This window comes from Pan paniscus, chromosome 7 (genome assembly GCF_029289425.2).
Source record: "Pan paniscus chromosome 7, NHGRI_mPanPan1-v2.0_pri, whole genome shotgun sequence".
Lineage (NCBI taxonomy): Eukaryota > Metazoa > Chordata > Mammalia > Primates > Hominidae > Pan > Pan paniscus.
The window spans coordinates 71,443,249-71,470,409 of record NC_073256.2 but is presented as its reverse complement, the minus strand read 5'-3'; the positions used below and the strand labels follow the sequence as shown (position 1 = coordinate 71,470,409).

Sequence of the window (27,161 nt, the reverse complement as noted above, 5' to 3'; positions counted from 1 at the left end):
TTTCAGTCTGGGAGGCTGCAGAGAGCAGTGATCACACCACTGCCCTCCAGCCTGGCCCTGTCTCAAAAAAAAAAATTGGTAACCAGTTACTGAAAGAGTGAAATTCTACTTATTGCTCCAATCTCATGGTGAGCTAATATTGTGATAACAGATAAATCTGTTTCTTCTTGGTAATGAACATTGTGTCAGTGGGAGACAGCAAGGTGTAATAAGACTGTCGCTGTGTGGCAGAATGACCAGGCAAATCACCATACCTCCATAGCCTTCAATGAAATCAGGTGCTCCAGAGACACACTGCTCCAGAATGTCATGAGGAGTCAATGAAATGGCTAAGAGGACACTGTACACCCTAAGTGTGTGTGCCAGCTCCTATGCTGTAGATGTATAGTATATGAATGCAGGGTATTGTTAGTGTAGTAGGATGTATGCACTTGTGAGTGCTCTGAGTTGTAAAGGCTATTTTCAAGTAACTAGTTTGGTGTCTACTATTCCAACATGTACCAGAAGCCCAATCCAGTTCTTAGCCTTCTTTTTATTCTCTCATGCTTCTGGTTCCTAAACCTGGACTAATGTTCTCTCTACCTCTACGAGAGAGCTACCATTAGATTAGATTTCCACTATATTAACTTAATTCAGAAAAATTTGACACAAATTTAAAAAATCTAGTATTTAGAAACCAGTTAGGACCCAATCTTCTATTTATTAAATACACAGATACTATAACTACTTAGAATATTTGCAAAGAAATCTGTGATAAATTTTTATTGTATTTAGCCAAAACCACTACAAATGCTAATAAACTGAATTTAGTTATATTTAAAACATTTTCCACATAACAATATTACCTAATAGTTTTTCATATTTATTCAAATTCAAATTCAAGTACTTACATTATTCAAATACTTACAACTCTATTCTTATATATGGTAAGTTTTAGAAATATTACCTATAAATAAGTACCTCATTCCTATCGACCTATCTATCTATCTACTTACCTACCTACCAAAATAAAGTATTAGAAGTGACTGTTACAATGAGGAACATTTCCCTTCCTAGACATTAGAGAACAAAATATAAAAAGACAATTGGAGCCTCAAGTACTCTGCCAACTAAGGAGAGATGAGGGCCAGGCGCGGTGGCTCATGCCTGTAATCCCAGCACTTTGGGAGGCCAAGGCGGGCAGATCACGAGGTCAAGAGATCGAGACCATCCTGGCCAACGTGGTGAAACCCTGTCTCTACTAAAAATACAAAAATTAGCTGGGCGTGGTGGTGTGCGCCTGCAGTCCCAACTACTTGGGAGGCTGAGGCAGGAGAATCACTTGAACCCGGGAGGCAGGCAGAGGTTGCAGTAAGCCGAGATCGCACCACTGCACTCTGGCCTGGGCAACAGAGCAAGACTCTGTCTCAAAAAATAAAATAAAATAAAATAGAGATGAATTCCATTATTAAATCTAACATCAATTTTATACTTAGCGTTTATTTAAGTATTAGTTAATTTGTAAACTTCTCTGCTTTATGAGGAAATAAAAAAGGTAGGATTTGCCTTGCCCAAATGTTACATGACATGTGCCTGGGGAAGCCATGGAAGGGTGGAGTATGTCTGCCAGACAAAGGCCAGGAATTAACATGATACAGTTCATTTTTTAAACTTAATTCTTAGGGATGTTGCTTAATGTTGCCCTGCTCTCTGTATTGGTAAGATACATACCATAACATAAAGATAAGTAACTTAAATTATCTTACCTGAAAAGTACAAACGCTATTGCTTTTCTGAGACTAGATGTTTTATGTCTAATTATAAAATTAAACAAGGATGAGAAGCTGCCATATCAAACAGACCAGCAGACTTCCTCTCTTCATTCCTGCCTTGGGCTAAGAGACAAGACTCCTTATGTCAGAGATTCCACCCACAAGGATTTCACACAAAGGTGGTGTTTCATAATTGCTGCCTGCATCTTCCTTTGGGAAGGACTAAGTCCTTGTCTGTTCAGAGATTTCCATCTATTAATATGTTCAATAGGTTTACCACTTAAGAGAGAAACCTTTCATGTTTGTGAAGCATGGTAGATCCAAAGCTAGAATTAGCTGGAATTCTCCGGCTGTCCAAGTAAAGAAAGAAAGGAAAGCATGGCAAGATACAGGCATCAAGCAGATAAAATATGCTTACTCTGGGCTTTTTGAATTGGATTTGAGATCCCAGCATTTTAGAAGGCTGAGGCAGGAGGATCACTTGAGCCCAGGAATTTGAGGTTGCAGTGAGCTATGATCATGCTACTGCTACTGCACTCCAGTCTGCGTGACAGAGAGAAACCCTATCTCCATAAATAAAATAAATAAATAAATAAATAAATAAATAAAAATTAGTCCTTGGGTTTCAACAGCAATTTCAAGAGTAAGGTATATACCTTACCTCCAAAGAGCCTCTCATAAAAAGATATTTTTCTAAATTACTCAGTTCTTAGCAACAAATGCATGTCTTGGAATCATCTCCAAATAGAAAAAAGGAATAGAAGATTGAGGTAATAAGGGACCCAGGAAAACATTTCACTAGATACAGGAAACAATTAGCATCACCTCTTACATGGAAATATTTGAGATAAGTTGTATTTGTATTGAATCCATGCTGTTTAGGATGATATAAATATTACCTAAGAGTACAATCTCCCTGGATGGGAAATTAACTGTCCTTCATATGAGAAAAATGCAGCCTGAGTTTCAAACAGCAGACAGTGACACACTTGGGAACCCAAACCATTCGCAAATTCAGGTTGTTGTAACATTCTAAAAAAGTTCCTTAACAAAAAAAAGTTAATTTTCTTTGCAACTGTGATTTCTCTCAATTTTTAGCACTGCCTCCTGTCATTAAAAAGGTCCTACATACGGATACATTTTCTTCATTAAAAAAAAGTTGATTTCCCACTGTAATCTGATCAAAATTTGATATCAAAAAAAATTAATACACTTGAAATCTCATCAGTCTTGGTTTCATTATTCCCTAGTGTCATTACTCCCTCTAGAGGCAAAAAACATGAATCACCAACTCCAATTCTGGAAAGTTTTTGAAATAAACCAAAAACACAAATTAAAAAGCTAACTTTCTCTTTGTGAAAGTGTTAATGTAACTAGAAAAAGTTAATCAGCATAAATTGCATGATAAACAGTGAATTTCCTCTTGTTATTCAAGTACTCAAATGAGGCTGTCTACATTTAATATAAGGATCACATCGTCTCTGATGAGATAATATTCATATATGAGAAAATATTCATATATGAGAAAAACAGAAATTATGGAATTGTTAGGCTCCTTATCTGGCAGTCTAGAAAGCAGCTCTGAATCATATGAGAAGCAGATATAAAATACCTGGTGTTTAATATGAACTTTAATTCAGAAAACTCATGAAGCAAAGAGATGGTTTGTTTTTCTTTCTTTCTTTTTTTTTTTTAGACAGTCTCACTCTGTCACCCAGGCTGGAGTGCAGTGGCGCAATCTCGGCTCACTGCAACCTCTGCCTCCCGAGTAGCTGGGATTACAGGCGCACCGCCACCATGCCCGGCTAATTTGTGTGTATGTGTGTGTACATATATATATATATATATATATATATATATATATATATATATTTTTTTTTTTTTTTTTTAAGTAGAGACGGGGTTTTGCCATGTTGGCCAGGCTGGTCAACTCCTGGCCTCAAGCGATCTGCCCGCCTTGGCCTCCCAAAGTGCTGGGATTACAGGTCTGAGCCATCACACCCAGCCCCTTTTTCTTATAACTGGTATAACACATACTATTAATATTTTGGGAGGCCTAATGTTTAGACACAATGGATCATAAACAGATGAAAGGCAGCAAGATCTAATTTCATTGCTTAACAATAAGAGCTCAGGCTTGTTAATTTCATTTACTCTTCTTCTTTTAACCCAGAGAATCTCAACTCTGGAGAACATTACAACCACTTTGGGCAGTTTAGAAATTAACTTTCGGGCCTCATCCTACAAAACAGAGAATCTTTCCCAGTGGACTACAGTATCAGTAGTTTTTTTAAAAAGCTACTCAGCTGCACGTGGTGGCTCACACCTATAATCCCAGCACTTTGGGAGGCTGAGGCAGGAGGATTGCTTGAGCCTTTAATTTTGAGACCAGTGTGGGCAACATAGTGAGACCTCATCTCTATAAAAAATAAAAAAACTAGCTGGGCATGGTGCTGTGTACCTGTGGTCCCAGCTACTCAGCAGGATGAGGTGGGAGGACTGCTTGAGCCCAGTTAGTTGAGGCTGCAGTGAGCCGTGTTTGGGCCACTGCACTCCAGCCTGGGTGATAGAGCGATATGGTCTCAAAAGAAAAACAAAAACAAAAACAACAACAAAAAAAGCGCTACTCAGCAAAAACTATAAAACTCTAAAGCACAGGCAACACAATGAAGAAAGATAAATTGGACTTCATAATAGAATAGACATGCCTGAGTTGGAAAACCTGATAGAGGTAATGTAGAAGGAAAAAGGAAGGGACAAACACTAGAAAATATAGATAGGAAAGACTAACATTCTCTTATAATAGATGTCCCAGAGAAAGGAAAAAAGACAATGAGAACATAGTTGAAGAAATAATGGAGATAGCATCTCCTGAATAAAAAACACAAAAAACATCAGAATACTAGGGCTAGTTCTGATAGTACTAAATAAGAGAGAAAGGAAAAACCCAGTTAGCAACATTACAGTGAAATTCAGAATATGAAAGATAAAAGATTTTCAAGAGTATCTGGCACAAAGCAGATATGTAGTAAGTGTTTGTAGAAAAATCAACAAAAACATAACATGAAGATATCATCAAATCTATTTTTTTTTGAGACAGTCTCACTTTGTTGCCCATGCTGAAACAAATAAAAAAAGGCTAGTTTAACTATGCAGCATTTGAAGCACAACACATTCAATCATCCTTTCAATATGTCTTAGTCAAAGCCTAGAGTGCTCTATTTGTGTCTATGTATGCCAGGAGCTATGGAAATGAAGACGATGTAATAGACATGGATCTAACTTCCAGATACTTCCAGCTTTCTAAGAATAGTCAGTGAGTCAGGGACTTCTCATAAACACATTCTCTGGTAAGGAAATGTCCTGTATCTTTTACCATACTTGTAACAGTTAAGACAGACACTCATGGAAGTTTTTCAGTAATGGCTTACCTGGTCAATATCAGCATTTCTTGGAAGAAAATAAACAATATTATTAGTGATCTTCTTAGAAAGTCTGAAAATTTCAAAGGTGGACAGCAGTTAAGGAAAAATAATGAAAACAGCAGCTAATTTCTAATCAGAAAGAGATGTGTTTTACTTATAACTCAAATGTATTTCAAAATGTAACTAAAAGGCAAAAGCTTAAACCCTCTAATGGAACCTAAAAGAGAATTACATACAAAATTTTGTAATTCAGCAAAATATTGTCTCGATAATTCAAAGACTGACAGTTGAATCGATTTCAATTATCCTAGTGGTAGGTACTAGGCAAGAGTCAGAATAAAGTAACCATGGCCATTGCAGTCTACACTCTAAATTTTATTTTTTAATTTTTAATTTTATTATTTTTGAGACAGAGTCTGGCTCTGCTTATTTATTTTTGAGACAGGGTCTGGCTCTGCTGCCCAGGCTGGAGTGCAGTAGCGTAATCTCAGTTCACTGCAACCTCCTCCTAGGTTCAAGAGATCCTCATGCCTCAGCCTCCCGAGTACCTGGGACTACAGGATTACAGGCATGTACCACCACATGCCCAGCTAATTTACACTGTAATTTTTGTTTTTTTTTTTTGAGACAGAGTCTTGCTCTGTCACCCAGGCTGGAGTGCAGTGGCAGGTTCAAGCTATTCTCCTGCCTCAGCCTCCTGAGTAGCTGAGATTACAGGTGCCCACCACCATGCCCAGCTAATTTTTGTATTTTTAGTAGAGATGGGGTTCAGCCATGTTGGCCAGGCTGGTCTTGAACTCCTGACCTCAAGTGATTTGCCCGCCTTGGCGTCCCAAAGTGCCAGGAGTACAGGCGTGAGCCAGCATACCCCGGAGTACACTCTAAATTTTAATAGCAATTTAGAAATATCTTTCCTGTTAAGAGTCAAACAGATGATTACGGTGGAGTGGCAGGTGGCGAAAGTGACAAATAACAAACGTTACTCTATGAAATAAGGGTTTACTTTGATGTCTTGGAAGAGTAACAGGAAAAATGTGAAGATACACAGCAAATTAGCCAGCATCAGTGTGAATTGAAGAGTTATAGAATGGTTACCGACAAACTCCAGGGATACTTTTCCAGGAAATTCCCAATTCACAAGACAATAAGTCCAATGTATGTGTTCTTGTCCTTGTTTTATAATGGTAAAATTGAATAGCAAGCAACGGAAATATGACCTCATATTTGTCATTACTTTTGGAGATCGATCCCCACACAATTTTTACATACCTGCTTTTTATGTAAAATAAACTAGAATTTATCAAATGCTGTTAGGTAATACTCCCTCTCTTCACTAATTTCTCTCTCTCCCTATTTTTTGAAATGGAGTCTCGCTCCGTTGCCCAGGCTGGAGTGCAGTGGTGCAATCTCAGCTCACTGCAACCTCGGCTTCCCTGGTCCAAGCAATTCTCCTGCCTCAGCCTCCTGAGTTGCTGGGAGTACAGGCGCGTGCCACCATGCCCGGCTAATTTTTTGTATTTTTAGTAGAGATGAGGTTTCACCGTGTTAGCCAGGATGGTCTCGATCTCCTGACCTCGTGATCCGCCTGCCTCGGCCTCCCAAAGTGCTGGGATTACAGGTGTGAGCCACCGTGCCTGGCCAATCTCTCTCTCTCTTTTGAGACAGAGTCCTGCTCTGTCGCCCAGGGTGGAGTGCAGTGGTGCGATCTCAGATCACGGCAACCTCTGCCTCCTGGGTTCAAGTGATTCTCGTGCTTCGGCCTCCCGAGTAGCTGGATTACAGGCATGTGCCACCATGCCCGGCTAATTTTTGTATTTTTAGTAGAGACGGGGTTTCACCATGTTGGCCAGGCTGGTCTCGAACTCCTGACCTCAGGTGATCCACCTGCCTCAGCCTCCCAATGTGCTAGGATTACAAATGTGAGCCACCCTGCCCACCCACCCACACTCCCTCTTTCTCTCACTCTCATGCTCCTTTCTCTCCACAATCATTGTTTCAGTAAACTCTTAAGACTTCCAAAGGATATCCATCAGGAGACATCATTGTTCTAATGTCAAAGGTCTCTGCAGTGGCATAGTCTGGCCCTCCCCAAGGCGGGCTGAGGAACACAACATCAGCCTTTAAACAAGAAGCCAGCAGCAAGAAATCTCCACAGATGAACTCTATCTTATCTGCTATCCCATAAACTTCTGCATTATTACGAGCAAGGGCAATCTTAACAGGATCGATATCAATGGCAATCACTAAAAATGGGAAAAGAAAAAAATGAGTTAATTGACACTGATTATTACTTATACAGGATAGTTTGTCTTTCGAATAGTCTGTCATCTTCTGTATAAGAACTCTTTATAAAGAGGAGGAGACATTTGGCCACATATACCCGAGATACAGACTTCAGTTTAAATTTTGTATTTAAATTAGAAAGATTCACTGTGTTGTACCAAGAAAATGTGACTGAAGGACTTGGCTTTCTTGTCTGCAGCTTTTCTTAACCAAGTGGCAATACTTGCCACAAAATATCTACTGAGTGCCAAATATGTGGCCACCATTGTGCTGTGCTACAGCCTGAGTAGGAAAAGGTCACTGACTGTATGGACAGCCTGTAATGCTAGGTTTTGGAAAAGACAAACTTCTTCAAAATGTAGCAACGCCCAAAATGAACAGAAATTCGACAACTTCTAAGGAAAACCAAAATAAAACACATTTTTACAAACTTATGTAGCCAAGTGATGAAGAAGAAATGTAAAAACACCTGCCGATAATGTTTAATGAGACATTTTAGGTAGAGGAAACGGATGTTATGTTTTCACCAAATGGACTTTCATTTACTTTATTCCAATTTTATAATTAGCAACATAGACATAATTTAATTTTAGCCTATCCAGGTTTTGCAGTAAACTACTTGGTACACTTGCATGCGCACTACTGTGTTAATGGCAGTATTCTTTATTTGAAAGGGCTAAGTGTAACCGTTACGCTTACAGCGTAGTTGTCATGGAAATGTAGTTGTTTTCCAGAAAATGCTAGTTTCCAAATCTGTTAACATTTTTGAGAAATAATGTGCTAAATCACTTGAACAATAAATATAAGCACCAATTATAACATATTGCAAAATCATACATTTACAATGGTGTTTTTCCTGTTCTAAATAAACATTCACATTTGTAAGAGAAAAGATTCTTTTCAGTTGCTCAGTCTGTTACATTTATAGTTCAGAGACAGATGGAAAGATATGCTGATGATACTAAAAATTCAAAAGAAAAAGTGACTTTCAACATCAAATCTATTCAGTTAATCCTATTTTCATCTGTATTTCTTTTGGAGGCAGACTTTGTTTTTAGGCCTAATAAGAATGGAAGCATTCAATCTATCACATAAGAGAAATGCTGGCTGGGCACGGTGGCTCATGCCTGTAATCCCAGCACTTTGGGAGGCTGAGGCGGGTGGATCCCTTGAGCTCAGGAGTTCGAAACCCCATCTCTATCAAAAACACAAAAAGTTAGCCAGGTGGGGTGGCATGTGCCAGCAGTCCCAGCTACTCAGAAGGTTTAAGTGAATCACTTGGGCTGGGAGGAGGAGATTGCAGTGAGCTGAGACTGTGCCACTGCACTCCAGCCTGGGTGACAGAGCGAAACACCTGCACCCCACAACTGCAAAAAAAAAATGCTGACAAATGTTAATCCTCAGCCACACTAGCACACCTCGACAGCTTAATAGCCACACGTGGCTACTAGCTGGCTATCATATTGGACAGCACAGATATAGAACATATAAGTCATCACAAAGAGTTCTAACAGGCAGTACTGTTGCTAAACTACTGGAACACATACAAAAGGGAAAGATATCTTTAACAACAGCAATATGCAAAACTTTACAGATTCCCTAACCCTTTAGTTATGCACAGACAGCAACTATCTGAGTGGAAATAAATCTGGCACAAAGGAATAACCTCAACTATATGCAATGCCATCTTTTTGTATGTATGTTGCGTATATATGTAAATGTATAAATACACATACAGTTCAAGCATAATTGATTATATGAATGTGTATATAAGCACACATGAACATACATTATGATAGGGAACTCAAAACAGTTAAGTGTAATTGATTATATGTGTATACTTACATATGTATACACAAACACACTAAGTCAATTATACTTTAACTGTTTTGAATTCCTTGCCATAATGTCATTAGCTCAACTATCCTACGGGGATACTAGGAGGAGTATTGATAACTGACATTCATGGAACACCTGTGAATTACCACTTCTGGTTTGGGGGGCAAATTATGGGACCCCACTACAGGCTAGGGGTGGTGGCTCATGCCTGTAATCCCAGCACTTTGGGAGGCCGAGGTTGGGTGGATCACCTGAGGTCAGGCGTTCGAGACCACCCTGGCCAACATGGTGAAACCCCATCTCTACTAAAAATAAAAAAATTAGCTGGGCGTGGTGGCAGGCCCCTGTAGTCCCAGCTATATGGGAGGCTGAGGCAGAAGAATCACTTGAACCCAGGAGGTGAAGGTTGTAGTGAGCTGAGAATGCGTCACTGCACTCCAACCTGGGCGACAGAGTGAGACTCCATCTCAAAAAAAAAAAAAAAAAAAAAAAAAGAAAAAAAGAAAAAGAAAGAAATATATACCTACATATAGACGGTTTGAGTAATCTGAGAAAATTTTCAGATTTCTTTGCTACTTTATCAGGGAGCAGGTGTTTTAATCATCGTGTTATGATGTAAGGCCAAAATGAAGATACATTTTACAACTTTTAAGGAAAAATCATTTTTTAGGCAATAAATATTGATTTTAGCCCATAGGAATGGCTTATCTGGCAAAGTCTGAGAAGAACTTTGATAGTAAATAGTGAATTCAAGGAAAAAGGAAAATAACCACTACTCTCGTAAATATGAAAGTAGCTTGTCTCTAGGCTATCAGGAGACCATGTAAAGTTAGCAAATACCATGCCTTGGAGCATAGGAGTATTAAAACGGGCCACATTTCATCAGCATTGACCTTAAAAATCTATGTAATGGTAAGGCGATAAGATCATTTTCAGTGCAATTTGATTAAAGTCAGTTTCTCTGACTAGACCGAGCAAGGACTGAGTCTGTTTTTTCTACAGCTACTACGTGCTTTCCAAAATCATATTACGCTTTCCTACTTAACATTAACTTCATATAAATTAGTAAGATTCAGTAGAAATCTGTTGAAATGAAACTATCATTGATAGGTATAATATGAAGATATTTAAAAATATGCATCTTCAGAATGAAAACTAAATGAAAACTCTGCTTCTTGTCTCAGTGTGGTGGCTCATGCCTGTAATTCCAGCACTTTTAGAGGCCAAGGGGAGGACTGCTTAAAGCCAGGGGTTTAAGACCAGCCTGGGGAATATAGCAAGATCCTGTCTATACAAAAATTAAAAAAAAAAATTAGCAGGGCATGGTGGCACGTGCCTGTAGTCTCAGCTACTTGGGAGGCTGAGATGGGAGGATCACTTAAGCCTGGGAAGTCAAGGCTGCAGTTAGTCCTGATCATGCCACTACACTTTAGCCTGGGTGATATAGTGAGACCCTGTTTCAAAAACAAAACAAACAAGAAAAAAGCAAAAAAAAAAAAAAAAAACCCTGCTTTATGACCCAGCTATATCAGTTTGGGCAGAATGTTCAACTTCTTCAACCCATTTCTTTCCCTGGGGAAAAGCAGATTACCTACTTGACACAGTTACTGGCAGTTACACAGTGGGAGGGGTTTTCTTTTTTGTGATCCCAAAGTCAAGCAACAAATATTATATGACGATGAGGTAATATTTAAATAATATTTAGTCTCTGAAATTTAAAGCTTTTTGAAAGGTGTCACAGAGGTCATCTAAATTCAAGGTCTCCTTTAAATTAAGGTTAAATGGCCAGGCGTGGTGGCTCACGCCCGTAATCCCAGCACTTTGGGAGGCTGAGGCGGGCGGATCATGAGGTCAGGAGATCAAGACCATCCTGGCTAACACAGTGAAACCCCATTTCTACTAAAAATACAAAAAATTAGCCGGGTGTGGTGACAGGCGCCTGTAGTCCCAGCTACGTGGGAGGCTGAGGCAGGAGAATGGCATGAACTCGGGAGGCGGAGTTTGCAGTGAGCCGAGATCCGCGCCACTGCACTCCAGCCTGGGCGACAGAGCGAGACCCCATCTCAAAAAAAAAGAAAAAAAATTAAATAAATAAATAAATTAATTAAGGTTAAATGATGTCCAAAGTCATAAAGATAGTGAGTGCCAAAGTCCCTGTCCACTGTTCAATACTCTCCTGTTTTGGTATTTTTGGTTTTATAAAATACTATGATCTTGGCTTCAAGTTATTAGGTGTGCCAGTATAATCTTGGGCAAGTTATTTAATCTCTTTATGTCTCAGTTTATCTGTGAAACACAGACAGTAAAACATAATTCACAAGATTGTTGATTAAATAAATTAATACATATAGTTGGCCCTTAAGACAGACATTAGGAGCCCTGATCTCTTGTGAAGTCAAAAATCTGTGTATAATTTTGGACTCCCCAAACTTAACTTTTAATAGCCTACTGTTGACCTGAAGCCTCACCTATAATGTAAACAGTTAATTAACACATATTTTGTACATTGTATGTATTATATGTAGTATTACTAAAATAAAGAAACAGAGAAAAAATTGTTACTAAGTAAATCATAAGGAAACTACATTTACAGTACTATATTTATTGATAAGGTAGGTTTTTTTTTCTTTTGTCTTTTTTTTTTTTTTTTTTTGAGGTGGAGTCTCGCTCTGTTGCCCAGGCTGGAATGCAGCTGGCATGATCTCGGCTCACTGCAACCTCCACCTCCCGGGTTCATGCGATTCTCTTGTCTCAACCTCCTGAGTAGCTGGGACTACAGGCACACACTACCACGCCCAGCTAATGTTTGTATTTTTAGGAGAGACGGGGTTTCTCCATGTTGGTCAGGCTGGTCTCGAACTCCCCACCTCAGGTGATCAGCCTGCCTCGGCCTCCCAAAGTGCTGGGATTACAGGCATGAGCCACCGCGCCCGGCCTACAGTTTTTTTTAAGAGCCTAGGTCTCACTCTGTTGCCTGAGCTAGAGTACAGTGGTGCAATCACAGCTCACTGCAGCCTGCAATTTCTGGGCTCAGGTCATCCTCTCATCTCAGCCTGAGTAGCTGGGACTATAGGCACACACCACCATGCCTGGCTGATTTTTAAATTTTTTCTTTTTTCTTTTTTTTTAAGATGGAGTCTCACTCTGTTGCCCAGGCTGGAGTGCAGTGGCACGATCTCGGCTCACTGCAACCTCTGCCTCCTAGGTTCAAACGAGTCTCCTGCCTCAGCCTCCCATAGCTGGGATTACAGATGCATGCCACCATGCCCAGCTAATTTTTGTAATTTTAGTAGACGGGGTTTCACCATGTTGGCCAGGCTGGTGTCGAACTCCTGACCTCAGGTGACCCGCCTACCTTGGCCTACCAAAGTGCCAGGATTACAGGGGTAAGCCACTACGCCTGGCCAATTTTTAAAATTTTTTCTAGAGACCAGGTTGGTCTCAAACTCCTGGCCTCAAGTGATCCTCCTGCCTCTAACTCCCAAATTGCTAGAATTATGGGCATGAAACACCATGCCCAGTCAAATTTTAACTTTTTATAACAGATTTGTGCATATTTTATGGTAGTAAATGATAAAACAAACTAGTATCTACCTATGTTTCATGCATTCATGACATTCCTACCTTTTAAATTATTTCAATGTATCTAGGTTACAGGGGATTCATCTGCGAGTTTCTTTTTTTTGTCACAAATCTCCAGAACATTTTCCAATATATTTACTGAAAAAAATCTGGGTGTAAGTGGACTCATGCAGTTCAAACCTGTATTGTCCAAGGGTCAACTGTAGGAAGCATTTACAACAGTATGCAATACAAAGTATATGCTTAATATATGCTAGCTATTATTTTATATCATTTCATATTAAATTATTAATTATATATTAAATCTCAGTAAGATAGGCTGTAGCAAAATGGAAACATTTACTGAATTAACTGGACATAAAACAGTTCACTTCCATTGATGGCTAATTACCTCTCATTCCTGTTAAGGCAAACTGAATGGTATTTCCTCCAACTCCACAGAATGCGTCTACTACAACGTCACACTTGAAGGACTGACTAACACGGCCAGCAATGTGTTCAGCAATCTTCTCGGGTGTAACTGAAAACCAGCCCTCTGCAAAGGAAGAGTATTTGTGTTAGCATGTTCAATTTCAAGAAGCCAAGGCAAGCATAAACATAGCAAACATTACTATATCTTACATACTTTTAAAAAGCTTAGTTTCCCTTTTTAAAAAATTATAAATCACCCAGTTTTAAAGAAAAAAATTCAAAGCTTGTTATAAAAAGCAGTACCATTCCCAATTTCCACAGAAATGATGACCTCAATTCTTAACCTAATTCTTTTGTAATACTGTATACCTCCATCTTTCCAATAACTGAATTTACAATTTTGATGTTTCTCTTTGAGGCTTTAACTACTGACTCCTGTGGAAAATAGAGAACTAGCTGCTCTAATTGGCTAGCTCCCCCACACTCCGCTGAGTTTCCCAATTATTTCACTCCTAAGGTTGAAGCAATAGCCTGGATTTGTATTGGACACTCCAGAAAAAACTGCATTTTTTTTTGGAGACAGTGTCTTGCTCTGTTGCCCAGGCTGGAGTGCAACGGCATGATCTTGGCTCACTGCAACTTCCGCCTCCTGGGTTCAAGCAATTCTCATGCTTCAGCCTCCTGAGTAGTTGGGACTACAGGCACACGCTACCACGCCCAGCCAATTTTTGTATTTTTAGGAGAGACAGAGTTTTGCCATGTTAGCCAGGCTGGTCTTGAACTCCTGGCCTCAAGTGATTTGCCTGCCTCAGCCTCCCAAAGTGCTGGGATTACAGGCATGAGCCACCATGCCTGGCCAAAACTGCATGCTTTTAAAGGGTCGGAAAAAGCAAGGAGCTGGATAGCAAAAGGCCATAGGGTTGCAGAAGTACACGAGGAATAGCAGAGCCCTCATCATTGTCAGAAATGAGGTCCTGTGTCCACTCTAGAGGAAAGAGAATACTGACCTCCTTCTTTCCTAGTAGAAAAAATTTACATTTTTCAGAAAGACAATTATCTGAACAAAATGATGTGCTGGGCTGGGCGTGGTGGATCACTTGAGCACAGGAGTTTGAGAGCAGCCTGGGCAACATGGCAAAACCCTGTCTCTACAAAACATTAGCCAAGCATGGTAGTGCTTGCTTGTAATCCCAGCTACTTAGGAGGCGGAGGCATAAGGATTGCTTTAGCCTGGGAGGTGGAGGTTGCTGAGCCAAGACTGTGCCACTGTACTCCAGCGTGGGTGACAGAGTGAGACCCTGTCTCAAAAAAATAAAAAAAAAATAAAAAAAAGAAAAAATAAAAAGAAAAGAAAAATAAACAAATAAAAATAATGTGTGTTAATTTTCCTGTTGTCTCCCCTTACCAAAACTTTAAATGGCTCTTCAATACTGGAAAAATAAGAATATACACTTTTATAGAATTGCAAGTGTTTTCCAGCCTTATTTCTCCTTACAAATTCCTACGTACTTTTTCCAATACACAGCATTTTGCAAATTGTTTTAAAAGGGTCAGAGAATCCCTGAAATTCCATCATAGATCAAGAACTTCTGATTTTGATAGTTAATAAAAACCAATATTTAGGTAACCCCAATATGAAAACGAGCATCAGTCTGCAAGACTGAGTTAAGTAAGTTGTTGCAGATCACAGCAGGAAAGCTGGAGAAAGAATTCAAAATTTGCGAAGTTAATTCATTAAATTGTATCCTTCTGCACTAGATATTTCTTCATCAGGTTTTCTGTTTAATAATTTATCAATTGCTTTTGCTATCTATCCTAACATGCTACAAATACAGATTAAACTCAAGTCTGAAATTTTAAAAATACACACACACACACACACACACCCAAATTGAAGGACATCCTATAAAATAAATGGCCATTGATCCTTTGAAAAATGTCAGTCATGAAAGACAAAAAAGGCTAAGGAAACATTCCACATTAAAGGCAACTAAAGAACTTGAAAAATAAACGCAATGATACATGATCCTATACTGGAAGGAAAAAAACGTGATAAAGGACAAGATTAGGACAATTAATGAAATTAGAGTATAAACTGTAGATTAAAATACTGGAACAATGTTAAGTTGATAATTCACTATTTTAAACAAAAATATACTTGTCCTTAGCAAATATACACTAAAGTATTAAGAAGTATGAGCATGATGTGTGTTAAGTACTGATCAGAAAAAGATACACACACATACATATGGAGAGAGAATGAGAACGTAAATGGGGCAAAATGTTGAAAATAGCTGAATCTGGGTAAAGGGGATATGAACATTCCCTGTATTATTCTTACAACTTTCTTTTTAAGTTTGAAGTGGTTTCAAAATAAAGCTAAAAAATACATATATACTTTACCTCTGTCCAACTTAATCCCATCATCAAAACGGGAGAAGAGCCTGTACCTCTGGGCCCAGTATTTTGCCAGCTCAGGAACAGCAGCTATTTCAGGAGGCAGACCATTCACCTTTTTGTTCTTCTTCTTGTTCTTCTTCTTTTTCACTTCAGCTAAAATAAAATATAAAGAATATAGATGCTCACTAAGAAAAAAATTAGTATCACAGGTGAGTTTATCTAAAAATGAAGCCACATCAAATAATTACAAGCAGAACATGTATATAATGACACGCCCAGAGAAACAGGAGAGCCTGATGGAAACGCCACTGGCTTCAATCACCACCAGCATTTTGCTACTTATTGGCTTTGTAAGCTTGGGAAAGTAACCGAGGCTCTTTAAGCTCCATTCATTCATTCATTCATTCATTTATTTATTTATTTATTTAGAGACGAAGTCTGGCTCTGTCGCCCATGCTGGAGTGCAGTGGCACGATCTTGGCTCACTGCAAGCTCCGCCTCCCGGGTTCACGCCATTCTCCTGCCTCAGCCTCCCGAGTAGCTGGGACTACAGGCGCCTGCCACCATGCCCGGCTAATTTTTTTGTATTTTAGTAGAGACGGGGTTTCACCGTGTTAGTCAGGATGGTCTTGATCTCCTGAGCTTGTGATCCACCCGCCTTGGCCTCCCAAAGTGCTGGGATTACAGGCGTGAGCCACTGCGCCTGGCCTAAACTCCAATTACTAATTCCTATAAAAGGAATGAGTGGGCTGAGCGAGGTGGCTCACACCTGTAATCCCAGCACTTTGGGAGGCTGAGGCATGTCAGAAGTTCAAGACAAGCCTGACCAACATGGTGAAATCCCATCTCTACTAAAAATGCAAAAATCAGCTAGGCATGGTGGTAGGTGCCTGTAATCCCAGCTACTTGGGAGGCTGAGACAGAAGAATGGCGTGAACCTGGGAGGCGGAGCTTGCAGTGAGCCGAGATTGCATCACTGCACTCCAGCCTGGGCAACAGAGCAAGACTCTGTCTCAAAAAAAAAAAAAAAAAAAAAAAAAAAGAATGATGGGGCTGGGCGCAGTGGCTCATGCCTATAATCCCAGCACTTTGGGAGCCTGAAGCAGGTGCATCACTGAGGTCAGGAGTTCAAGATCAGCCTGACCAACATGGTGAAACCCCATCTCTACTAAAAAAAATACAAAAATTAGCTGGGCACGGTGGCAGGCACCTCTAATCCCAGCTACTCGGGAGGCTCAGGCAGAAGAATCGCTTGAACCTGGGAGGCGGAGGTTGCAGTGAGCTGAGAATGTGCCATTGCACTCCAGCCTGGGCAACAGAGCAAGACTCTGTCTAAAAAAAAAAGAATGAATGAATGAGTGAGTGAGTGGTGTTTTACTAACTTAATTCACAGCAGTGACAGGACATATGTAGAAATACTGCTATAGACATAAAAGTTATTACTTCTGTTAGCCAAGACACTGCTTTATGTGGTGAATTATAGAAACCTAAACATTTCCTTTCTATCAAGGACTAGATTAGGCTGTAGCTGTCAGCCACATCGAAGTCACATGGCATCCGAGAAACTGAAACAAGGGTCACTAGCTCCATTCCACGGAAAAGGATCTCATTCATTCAGACAGTGATTTTTTCCTTAAATAATTTTTATCAGTTTGGTTATTTGGTTTCAGTCTTCAGCAAATTAGAAGCAACAACATAGAAAGATGAGACTTTTTTCACAGTTAAGTATAAAAACAAGAGGTGATGGCTAACAAAGAATAAGACTCCATTACACACTCAAATGGTCCTCAAGGATAGGGCTATGTCCTAATATGTTCATCTGATCATTGTAAATAGTAAAAAGTGTCATCATGATTCAGTAAGGTCAGATCTCCCCATCCCCAAACAAGTGTCACCAATAGCAAAGTAAGGTGATTATTTGTCAACAGGGGGTATAATGACATTGTGGGTGGAATAATTCTTTGTTGTGCAAGACCATCCTGTACATGACCTAGCATTAAGTAACTGAGTACTAAATGCCAGAATTCCAAATGTCATTCTAACAACCAGCATCTTCCAAATGCCCCTGTGAAGGTGGTACTACCCCAGGTAAAAATAACCAGCATCATGAGAATTGGTGTTTATGGAAGTGGGGTAGTGCAGGAAAATGGGACTTAGCAATTGGAGAAGCTGGTAATGAGTCCTAGCTATGCCACTTACTTGGGCTAATTTTTAAATTTCTCTCAGCTTTACTTTCTGTATTTACAGAATGGAAAATAATTCCACCTACTTCCCTGGGCTACCTTACAGATTAAATGAGAATAAGACACATAAAAGCATTTCACAAACCTACAAATGTCATATGAACATCGGTTATTATAACATTGATAATAAAAGAAATGTAAACTACTGTAGGTATGCTGTTTAGAATGTAAAGAAATATGTGATAAAAACATCACACATACACATGCACCCACACTTGCACTAAGAAAAAAAAAATCAAGACTCAAATAAGTTATTTTCCATAGAAATAAAGAAATATGATGATCACAATAAATATAATGGTTTCATAATACCATTATTAAACTATATAAGAACTTTTGCTATAAAAATTCGAATACAAAAGTGCATAAATTGAAAATGTTACTCAGTTTATTCATTAGAGCCAACTGCTCTGAATACTTTTTATATTAACGTGCCATCAAAAACACATGACCATCATCAACCACACACACACAAACACACAAAAACACACCAAAAGGAAACCAGCCCGAGCATGGTGGCTCATGTCTGTAAACCCAGCACTTTGGGAGGCAAAGGTGGGAGGATTGCTTGAGCCTTTGGCAACCAGCCTCAGCAATATAGTGAGACCCTGTGTCTCTACAAAAAAAATTAAATAATTAAGCAGGCATGGTGGTATGCACATGTAGTCCCAGCTACTCAAGCTGAGGTGGGAGGACTGCTTGAACTCTGGGGGTCAAGGATGTAGTGAGCTGTGATTGTGCCACTGCACTCCAGCCTGGGCGACAGAATGAGACCATGTCTCACAAAAAAAAAAAAAAGGAAGAAGTAAACCAAAGCTACACCACATACGAAGAAGGCAAAGGATGGCCACCTTTAGCCCATGGAACTGAGTACCAGCAGAGGCCAAGTTGAACTGCAGACAGTGGTCTGCAGACACAATGCTCCCAACAGTCTTTCCTTTTCTACTTGATCATGTTCACTCAGCCAAGAGTAAGGAGTGCTGTGGGTGCTAAGTCATAGCCAGTTAGAACATGTACACTTAATATGCCTTCTCTCACTTAAAAATAAGTAGCAGTGACTCCTTAGGTACAGAAGATTCACAAGTGAAAACTAAGAAAAAACATATTAACAAAAAAAATTTTATCTAAATCCATTAGCAAGTTGAAGCATATTTAGTGTTACCTTCAGTTTCTGCCTGGTGGGAGTCTGGCACTTCTTGAGTAACACAATCCTGCTCATCTGGAACAGTTGCTAGCAAGCTGTCTCTTTCATAGTTTTCTATTTCAAGTTCACCAGCTGAAGATACGCTCTGACACTTTTCAGGTTCTGGATTATTAGTCTCCAGTAGGTCATCACCTTTTTTAACAGACATGTCTTGTTCCTCTGAATCACTACTTGTGGAAGCGTCGTGCACATTGTCATGAGAAGACGATTCCTGTGATGCTTCTTCATCCATTGGTTTATTAACCCATGTGAGGAATTTTTCTACCTTAAATTTTAAGATGACATCATGAGCAGGAATTAATTCCAAACTACACAGAATCTTCCTACCTATTACAATTTGTGACTTGACTGAAAAGCTGTGTCAAAATTATTGGCTCTGAAAAGCAGACTGCATCACACAAGCTTAATAGTAAGTAATTCTGACCTAATCAGAATGCTATCTGGGCATGCCATGACCTTATTAAAGTTTTCTTTAAAAGGAAAAAAACATCAGATTAAATACTTCCTGCTATCAATAAACACTAAGAGGATAAAGCCAAACTGTCCCAGTGGCTTTTCCATAAGGGTTCTTAACAATTTAACTGTGTTACAGCTACATCACAAATGTACCTACTTACTACCGAATCATTAATTTTAGTTTTTCAAATTATATAGACCTTTCTGCAATGGTCAAGCTACAATCTATGTAAATGTTACTTAGCATCAAAGATGAACCCTAAAAAGATTTAGGGCCAATTCTTCTGTAAGAATAGAAGCAGTCTACCTTGGAAAAAAATCAAAGTTGCCTTTTAATGCAACAGTAGAGCCAGTAAGATATGTCCCAGCAAATGTTTGTTCTTTGGAATGTAAACAAGGCTCAGCATCAGATCATATACTTCTTTGCATCTTCTGTAACAAGAATATTCTTCCTATCTTGTCTTCATGACCTTCCTGAGAGTGAGTAAATTAGAATGAAGTGGTAGACATGATGGGCAACAACCCAGAATCTTCCTCTAAAGAAATGTGCCTATAAACAAATTAGGTATCTAAGTTAGACACAACAGTTACATATCTTTTTTCCTCAGCAATGCCTAGTAGCTGTTTCTGCACTCATCTATAGATGAATGCATAGGGGCTATTATATCCAACACATTACGGAAAGTCCTATGGCACTGACTGGACTAATACTAGGCAGTCTGTTTCAGATATAACTAGCACCACGAACGTATTTATTAAAACATCACCAGCAGCCAACCAACCTGAAATGTAATACAAAATAAAACCAGCTATATATATATGTAGCATATTTTACAAGTATGCTGAAGTTAGGGAGGACACTGTATTGAGGGGAAAAAGAGTCATCTGACTAGCCTTAAAAAACGAACAATAGAAACAGAGACATCAGGGAGTCTAAGATTATGGTCTACTGTCCTGAAGAGCTGCTGGAGATGTGACTGACATGAAGGTTCTGCTCATTAGAAAGTGTTTTTTACCCCTTAGAATATAGAAAGGTAATTCATCACACCAAACAATTTTCTAACTACTTTTGTTTCCCAGGTACTTGGATGGCAGGTATAGCAAAGTCCAAGAGAGGGCATATGAATATTTCAGGTAATAATGTGAATCAATAAATTGGCCTTGTGTTTCATGCTATCGGGGTGAACTTGTTACAAGGTGTAAACTGTGACTGATCACTTCTGGAAGAACTCAGAATTAAAGCTTATAATATAAAGCTGCATCAGAATTTGGACTATTAGGATCCTACTGGTATGGTTTGGCTGTGTCCCCACCCAAATCTTATCTTGAATCATAGTTCCCATAATCCCCACGTGTTGTGGGAGGAATCAGGTAAAGATAGTTGAATCATGGGGGCAGTTTCTCCCATCCTCTTCTTGTGATGGTGAGTTAGTTCTTATGAGATCTGATGGTTTTATAAGGTGCTTCCCCCTTTGCTGGGCACTCATTTCTCTCTCTAGCTGCCATGTGAAGAAGGAGTTGTTTGCTTCCCTTTCCACCATAATTGTAAGTTTTCTGAGGCCTCCCCAGCCCTGCAGAACTGTGAGTCAATTAAACCTCTTTCCTTCAAAAATTATCCAGTCTTGGGTATGTCTATATTAGCAGCCCGAAAACAGACTAATACACCTACCTAGCCTAAAACAGATGAGAAATTGTTCCTTGTTCTTGTCTGTTACTACATAGGCAAGGCTGTGTTTTTTTTTTTTGAGACAGAGTCTTACTCTGTCTCCCAGGCTAGAGTGCAATGGCACGATCTCAGCTCACTGCAACCTCCACTCCCAAATTTCAAGCAATTCTCCTGCCTCAGCCTCCCGAGTAGCTGGGATTACAGGCACCCACAATCATGCCTGGCTAATTTTTATATTTTTAGTAGAGATGGGGTTTCACCATGTTGGCCAGGCTGGTCTCGAACTCCTGACCTCAGGTGATCCATCCGCCTCAGCCTCCCTAAGTGCTGGGATTACAGGTGTGAGCCACCATGCCCGGCCAAGGTTGCGTGTTTTTTTTTGAGATGGAGTTTTGCTCTTGTTGCCCAAGCTGGAATGAAAAGGCGCGATCTCGGCTCACTGCAACCTTCGCCTCCCGGGTTCAGGCGATTCTCCTGCCTCAGCTTCCCAAGTAGCTGGGATTACAGGCAAGCGCCACCATGCCCAGCTAATTTTGTATTTTTAGTAGACAGGGTTTTCCATGTTGGTCAGGTTTGTCTGGTACTCCCGACCTCAGGTGATCCACCTGCCTCAGCCTCCCAAATTGCTGGGATTACAGGTGTGAGCCACCACGCCTGGTGGCTGCGTTTTTTAAATAATCTCAGACACTAGTACTTTGTAGCTTTCAAACACTTCCTTTTCACCCTACCTCAACTTGCCTTTTTTCAGATTTAGTTTACATAATATATGCCTTCAAGAAGCAAGTAAAAAAAAAAAAAAATTATGTACCTCGATACCTGGGAGAAACAGGCTTCCTATTTGAATACAACAATTTTAAGAGGTCAAACTTACAAAACATGATTCTATCTACAAATATGCAACAAAATTTATACATACCTTACTCAGAGTTTTGCTTTTCTTGAAAAATGGTTTTTCTGACTCTTTGGTAAAGAAGATGTGTTTGTTTTTCATCTTTATTTGTCTGCGCATGTCCAGGTACTTAGACTTATGCTTCACATTCTTCTCTAAATACCTGACCTGCCGATGACTGAAATTTGGGATTCCACCATATCTGTGACCAGATCAAAACAAGTTATTCACAACTTAAATTCTAGGATTATATTTCCTTATAGGAAAAGAGGATGAAACTAACATTTTCACTCATTTTTACACCATTTTAATTCCCTTTTTAAAATTATGAAAATGATAAAATCAAGTTCAACTTGCAGAAGAGTTGATGGTCTAACTTTCATGTTAATTCTAAAGCAAATGTGTAACACCAAAGTTGGGAAGTGCAACATACCTAATATAGAGGAGAAAGTAGAAATTACATAGTAGACTGCAATAAATAAATAGTAAAACAAACAAACAAACAAATGAAAACCCTATCCCCTTGTTAGGGAAATATAAATATATAAATATTCTCAACGTAGGGTGATGTCAAAGCTCTTTAACACATTTCTGGATACATTTGAATTATCTAAATCAATCTGAGCTTACAAAAGAAGCGAACCCTTCATATCAAAATAATTAGAGAATGTCTGATTTAACCATCTGAAATTTTCCAGTCCTAAAAGATATGTATCTGCTATGAAGCCTCCTTTGATTATAATAAGCCTCAATTAACTCCCTCTCCAACAAACTGTTAGGGACTTAAGAGTGTCACGTACACTTTAGCATTTATAAAATCCAGAATAGTCTGGGTTTAAATGTCAGGTCTCACTTTGTAGCCATATTATAAACTTCTTTTAATAAACAGGATATTTTATCCTTCTCTTTTAAGTAGAATTGGGTGCTCTAAATAGAAGAGTAGTTAAGTAGTTAAGTCTCAGGCAAGAAAAGAAATAGATTTCTACAAGTGTATACTATCAAAATCTACCCAAGGATTCCTCAATAAAATTACATGTGCATAGTAATACATCCTGCCAGGAATTTAAAAACTTTTTACATGCTAAACTTTATGATCTTAGCCTTAAATGATTATACGAACTATTGATTATATTAACTATAATTGCCTTGAAATACCTAAGGGAGAAAAACTGATAATCTTTAGAAACTATAAGAGTCAACATGTACTTCTGAACTAATTTGAATTCAATTCAATTTTGAGATATTCTTCGTGTCCCTTTCTTGCTGATTTCATAATGTGTAGGTATCTACTTAAATTTCACAACTTATGAAACACATAAGTAGGACCTGAAATCTCAACCTTTAGAAACATCAAAGAACCCAGTCATGGTTTAGATTACTGGTGTAAGCTGTCTTTAGCAGGCTTTACCTACTCAGTTTAGTCTTCATGTCATGTACGATAAAATCTCTAGTTGTTCTAACACAACTACCCATGTTCCTTTATATTCAATGCTTGGGCATTTAATCCCAGAGAAATCTTATGTCTTCTATACACAAATGTTCACAGCAGCTTTGTTTACTTTTGAAATTTCATTTTATTTTTTTATTTTCTGCCTTGCTATGTTACCCAGGCTAGTCTCAACCTCTGGCTTCAGGCAATCTTCTTACCTCAGCTTCCCAAAATGCTGGGATTATAGGTATGAGCCACTGCACCTGCACTGCTGCTTTATTTGTAACAGCAAAATGCCACAAATAATCCAAATGCCCTTCAATTGTTGCATGGTTGAGCAAATTTTGGTACATCCATACATTGGAATTCTATTCAGCAATAAGAAGGAATAAATGGACTGGGCATGGTGGCTCATGCCTGAAATCCCTGCACTCTAGGAGGCTGAGATGGGAGGATCACTTGAGGCCAAGAGTTTAAGACCAGCCTGGGTAACATAGCAAGACCCCATCTCCATGAAAAAACTTAAAACAGCACTGCACTCCAGCCTGTGTTACAGAGCGAGACCCTAAGGAAGGAAGGCAGGCAGGCACATGTAATAATCTGGAGGGACCTTCTAGGGCATTATGCTTAGATCTTAGGAAACAATTTAGATGTTGTTAATTAGGATAATTGATAAAACACAATGCCCTCATTTACAGAATTAGCTAAATGTTTCTACCAACAAGAAAGAGTGTCTATGGTACATTGTTGAGGGAGAAAAGCAAACTGGAGAGTATGTATAATATGACCTAATTTTTCTGTTTTACACAAAGAGAAGTAAAATGTGTGTACATGGTGAGGCACGGTGGCTCACGCCTGTAATCCCAGCACTTTGGGAGGCCAAGGTGGGCGGATCACCTGAGGTCAGGAGTTTGAGACCAGCCTGGCCAATATGGTGCAACCCTGTCTCTACTAAAAAAAATAAAAAATTTAAAAAAATAAAAAAATAAATAAATTAGCAGGGCATGGTGGTGCATGCCTGTAGTCCCAGCTACTTGGGGGACTGAGGCAGGAGAATCACTTGAACCCAGGAGGCGGATGTCACAGTGGGCTGAGATCGCACCACTGTGCTGCAACCTGGGTGACAGAGTGAGACTCTGTCTCAAAAAACAAAACAAAACAAAACAAACAAAAAATGTGTGTACATGTATGTAGTCATAGCACACAACAGTAAATTTGGAGGGACGTATGCCAAACTCTTTTTTTTGAGAGTCTCACTCTGTTACCCAGGCTGGAGTGCAGTGACATCATCATGGATCACAGCACCCTCAACCTCCCGGGCTGAAGTGATCCTCCCATCTCAGCCTCCCGAGGAGCTGGAAACACAAGCATGCACCACTAAACCCAGCTAATTTTTAAATGTGTTGTAGAGATGGGGTCTCCCTATATTGCCCAGCCTCTCAAAGTGCCAAACTCTTTAAAACACTGCCTACATCTGAGAACGACTGGAAGAAAATATTTTTTACTTTTTACTTGTTATTTGGTTTGTTTTAATTTTACTCTTTCATAATAGAAAAAGAGGTTATTGCAGATTTCAACTTTTCATGGCATGTTTGCTATGGTCTTCAGATGTACACAAGTGAGACACTATGTGAGAAGAGAACCATGCTTAGAAGTCACAAGAGCTGGGCCTAAATTCCCTCTCCAGTAAAGTCAAAGCCTCTGTGAGCTGCAGTTGCTTTATCTATGAAATGGAATAACAACACTTGATTGCTATAAAGTGCAACTGAGTTAAAGCATATGAACACATCAAATGTACAGGGATATCTCTACCACAATTCTAACAAGAAGTGATTTAATGATAACATCTCAACACATGATCATTTATTAGTTATCTGAGTATCAGAGTGCTCTAAGATAGCTGAAGTGGTTAGGACATCTGGAAAACAATAGCTTTTATGAATAATTACTTTTGTCCTGAGCCATACTTGAATCCTAGAAGGGAACCACTGCCATCAAAGTCTGAAGTTGGGTTTTCATCAATGTCCAGTTCATGGCTAAATAAAGAAAAGGTAAACAGTGATAAGCCATTACCATCAGAGCCCACTAGTTCAGATAAATATAAAAAAGGCAATATAATTGACCCATGCAAACTTCCCAACACCATAATCAACCATAGTTCACAAATCCAGGAAACCAGGAAAAAAAATACTTTAATTAGAATTTTCCAAATAAGGTAAGTACCCAGGAGCTGGAACACAGCAATAAGTATTCCAGGCTTAATCCATGTCAAGTAATGATTTCTATTCCTAGGTATGGTACAAATATAATCTCTCAATTTTCCTTTGGAAAAACATCAGTAAAAGCTGCAGCCTTAAATTAATCTCCTAAAGTGATTTCTCCAGAGGTTTCCCTTAAAAACAAACAAGGAAACGTTTGATAAGTATCAATACAATCCAAAAAAATTTTAAAAGAAAAAAATTACTAAAAAGAATAAGGTTGTGATACAAGTGATATTAGGTAACCCAGGAGAATCCACCTACTAGAGATCTTTTAGTAACCAGTGACTACCCCTGGCCGTAATTCCAAGTAAAGGAAAATGGTGAGAAATAATTCTTACAAAGTTTGTCCTTCAAAATAAGTTACGCTCATTGAACATGATCTTTGCCTCCAGTAACTAGCAGGAGAGGCAACAAGCAATGTCTACCATACAGAGGTAGCACAGTAGAGGCACGCTTGTTTTTCTAGAAGCTATATGGAGTACAAGTGTCTTACGTGGAGCACCCCATATCCAGTCAAAGAAATGAAGTGTCCAGCTAACTTCCAAGTTCAGTAATGATCCATTCTTTCCTTGTTACTTACAGTGTTAGCATCTGACTACATCCCACCTTACATTATTCTCTACGTGTTTAATTATGTGTACAAGTGTATAAACCTTCAAGAAAAAAATGTAGAGATGAATACCAAAAAAACGAACTTTTATTTGGTTATAAAACACAAAAACAGAACTGCAGTTTGGGACATAAGCACAGAATGAGGTGGCCTCATGAAATGTCCAAAGAAGACAGGAAAAGGTTAGAGTTTCACTGAGGAGAGAGGTCACGCACGTTGTTTAGAAAGTTAGTTCACTGGTGCTGGCAGCATCTTACAACAAATAGCTGGTGAGTTTTGATTAGGAGAGCCAGTGGTTGTTAGGTGGAACTTGTAATCTGAGAGTTATGGTTAGGCCTCTGCAGTTTCGAATTGGGCTTGTGAGACTGTGTCAGGCACATGTTCCTGTATAAGCAGCTATCTGTCTTTGTGTGATGCTTTGGCTTGGAAAAATTTCTTGTGACAGTTCCTGTTATCAGGCAAATAGTGCATGAGAGTCTTTCATGGCCTTCCCTGGCTACATTTTACCAGTGTCTGACACAAGTGATTCTGTTTTGACTCTTACAACTTTCACAGTGGTAAACAGAAATTGCACTGCTTCGAGTAGAGTTGATCTGGGCTCTGGCTTTAGAGCTGCCATTGCTGTGAAGAAAACTCTGAGCAAGGTACTTATTCCTGTTTGCCTCAGTGTTCCTATCTATACAATGAGAGCATGACCTTGAGGTCTTTTTCA

At 39.2% G+C, this 27,161-nt stretch overlaps 1 protein-coding gene across 4 annotated transcripts in view; it reads right to left on the bottom strand.

Moving 5' to 3' along the window:
• Nucleotides 1–27,161, bottom strand: part of TGS1 (trimethylguanosine synthase 1) — a 51,721-nt gene that overhangs the window by 7,172 nt on the left and 17,388 nt on the right. For 2 of the 4 annotated variants that reach the window (XM_003823239.7, XM_034966106.3), the window contains 7 exons: nt 25,528–25,614; nt 22,177–22,351; nt 19,097–19,403; nt 15,695–15,844; nt 13,272–13,415; nt 7,203–7,419; nt 5,183–5,261 (listed from right to left, as the gene is read on the bottom strand). In XM_003823239.7, the coding sequence (XP_003823287.4) occupies nt 5,183–5,261; nt 7,203–7,419; nt 13,272–13,415; nt 15,695–15,844; nt 19,097–19,403; nt 22,177–22,351; nt 25,528–25,614 (1,159 nt within the window). The remainder of the gene's footprint in view (nt 1–5,182; nt 5,262–7,202; nt 7,420–13,271; nt 13,416–15,694; nt 15,845–19,096; nt 19,404–22,176; nt 22,352–25,527; nt 25,615–27,161) is intronic. The other 2 variants (XM_008976843.5, XM_063606763.1) reach the window with 2 other exon arrangements.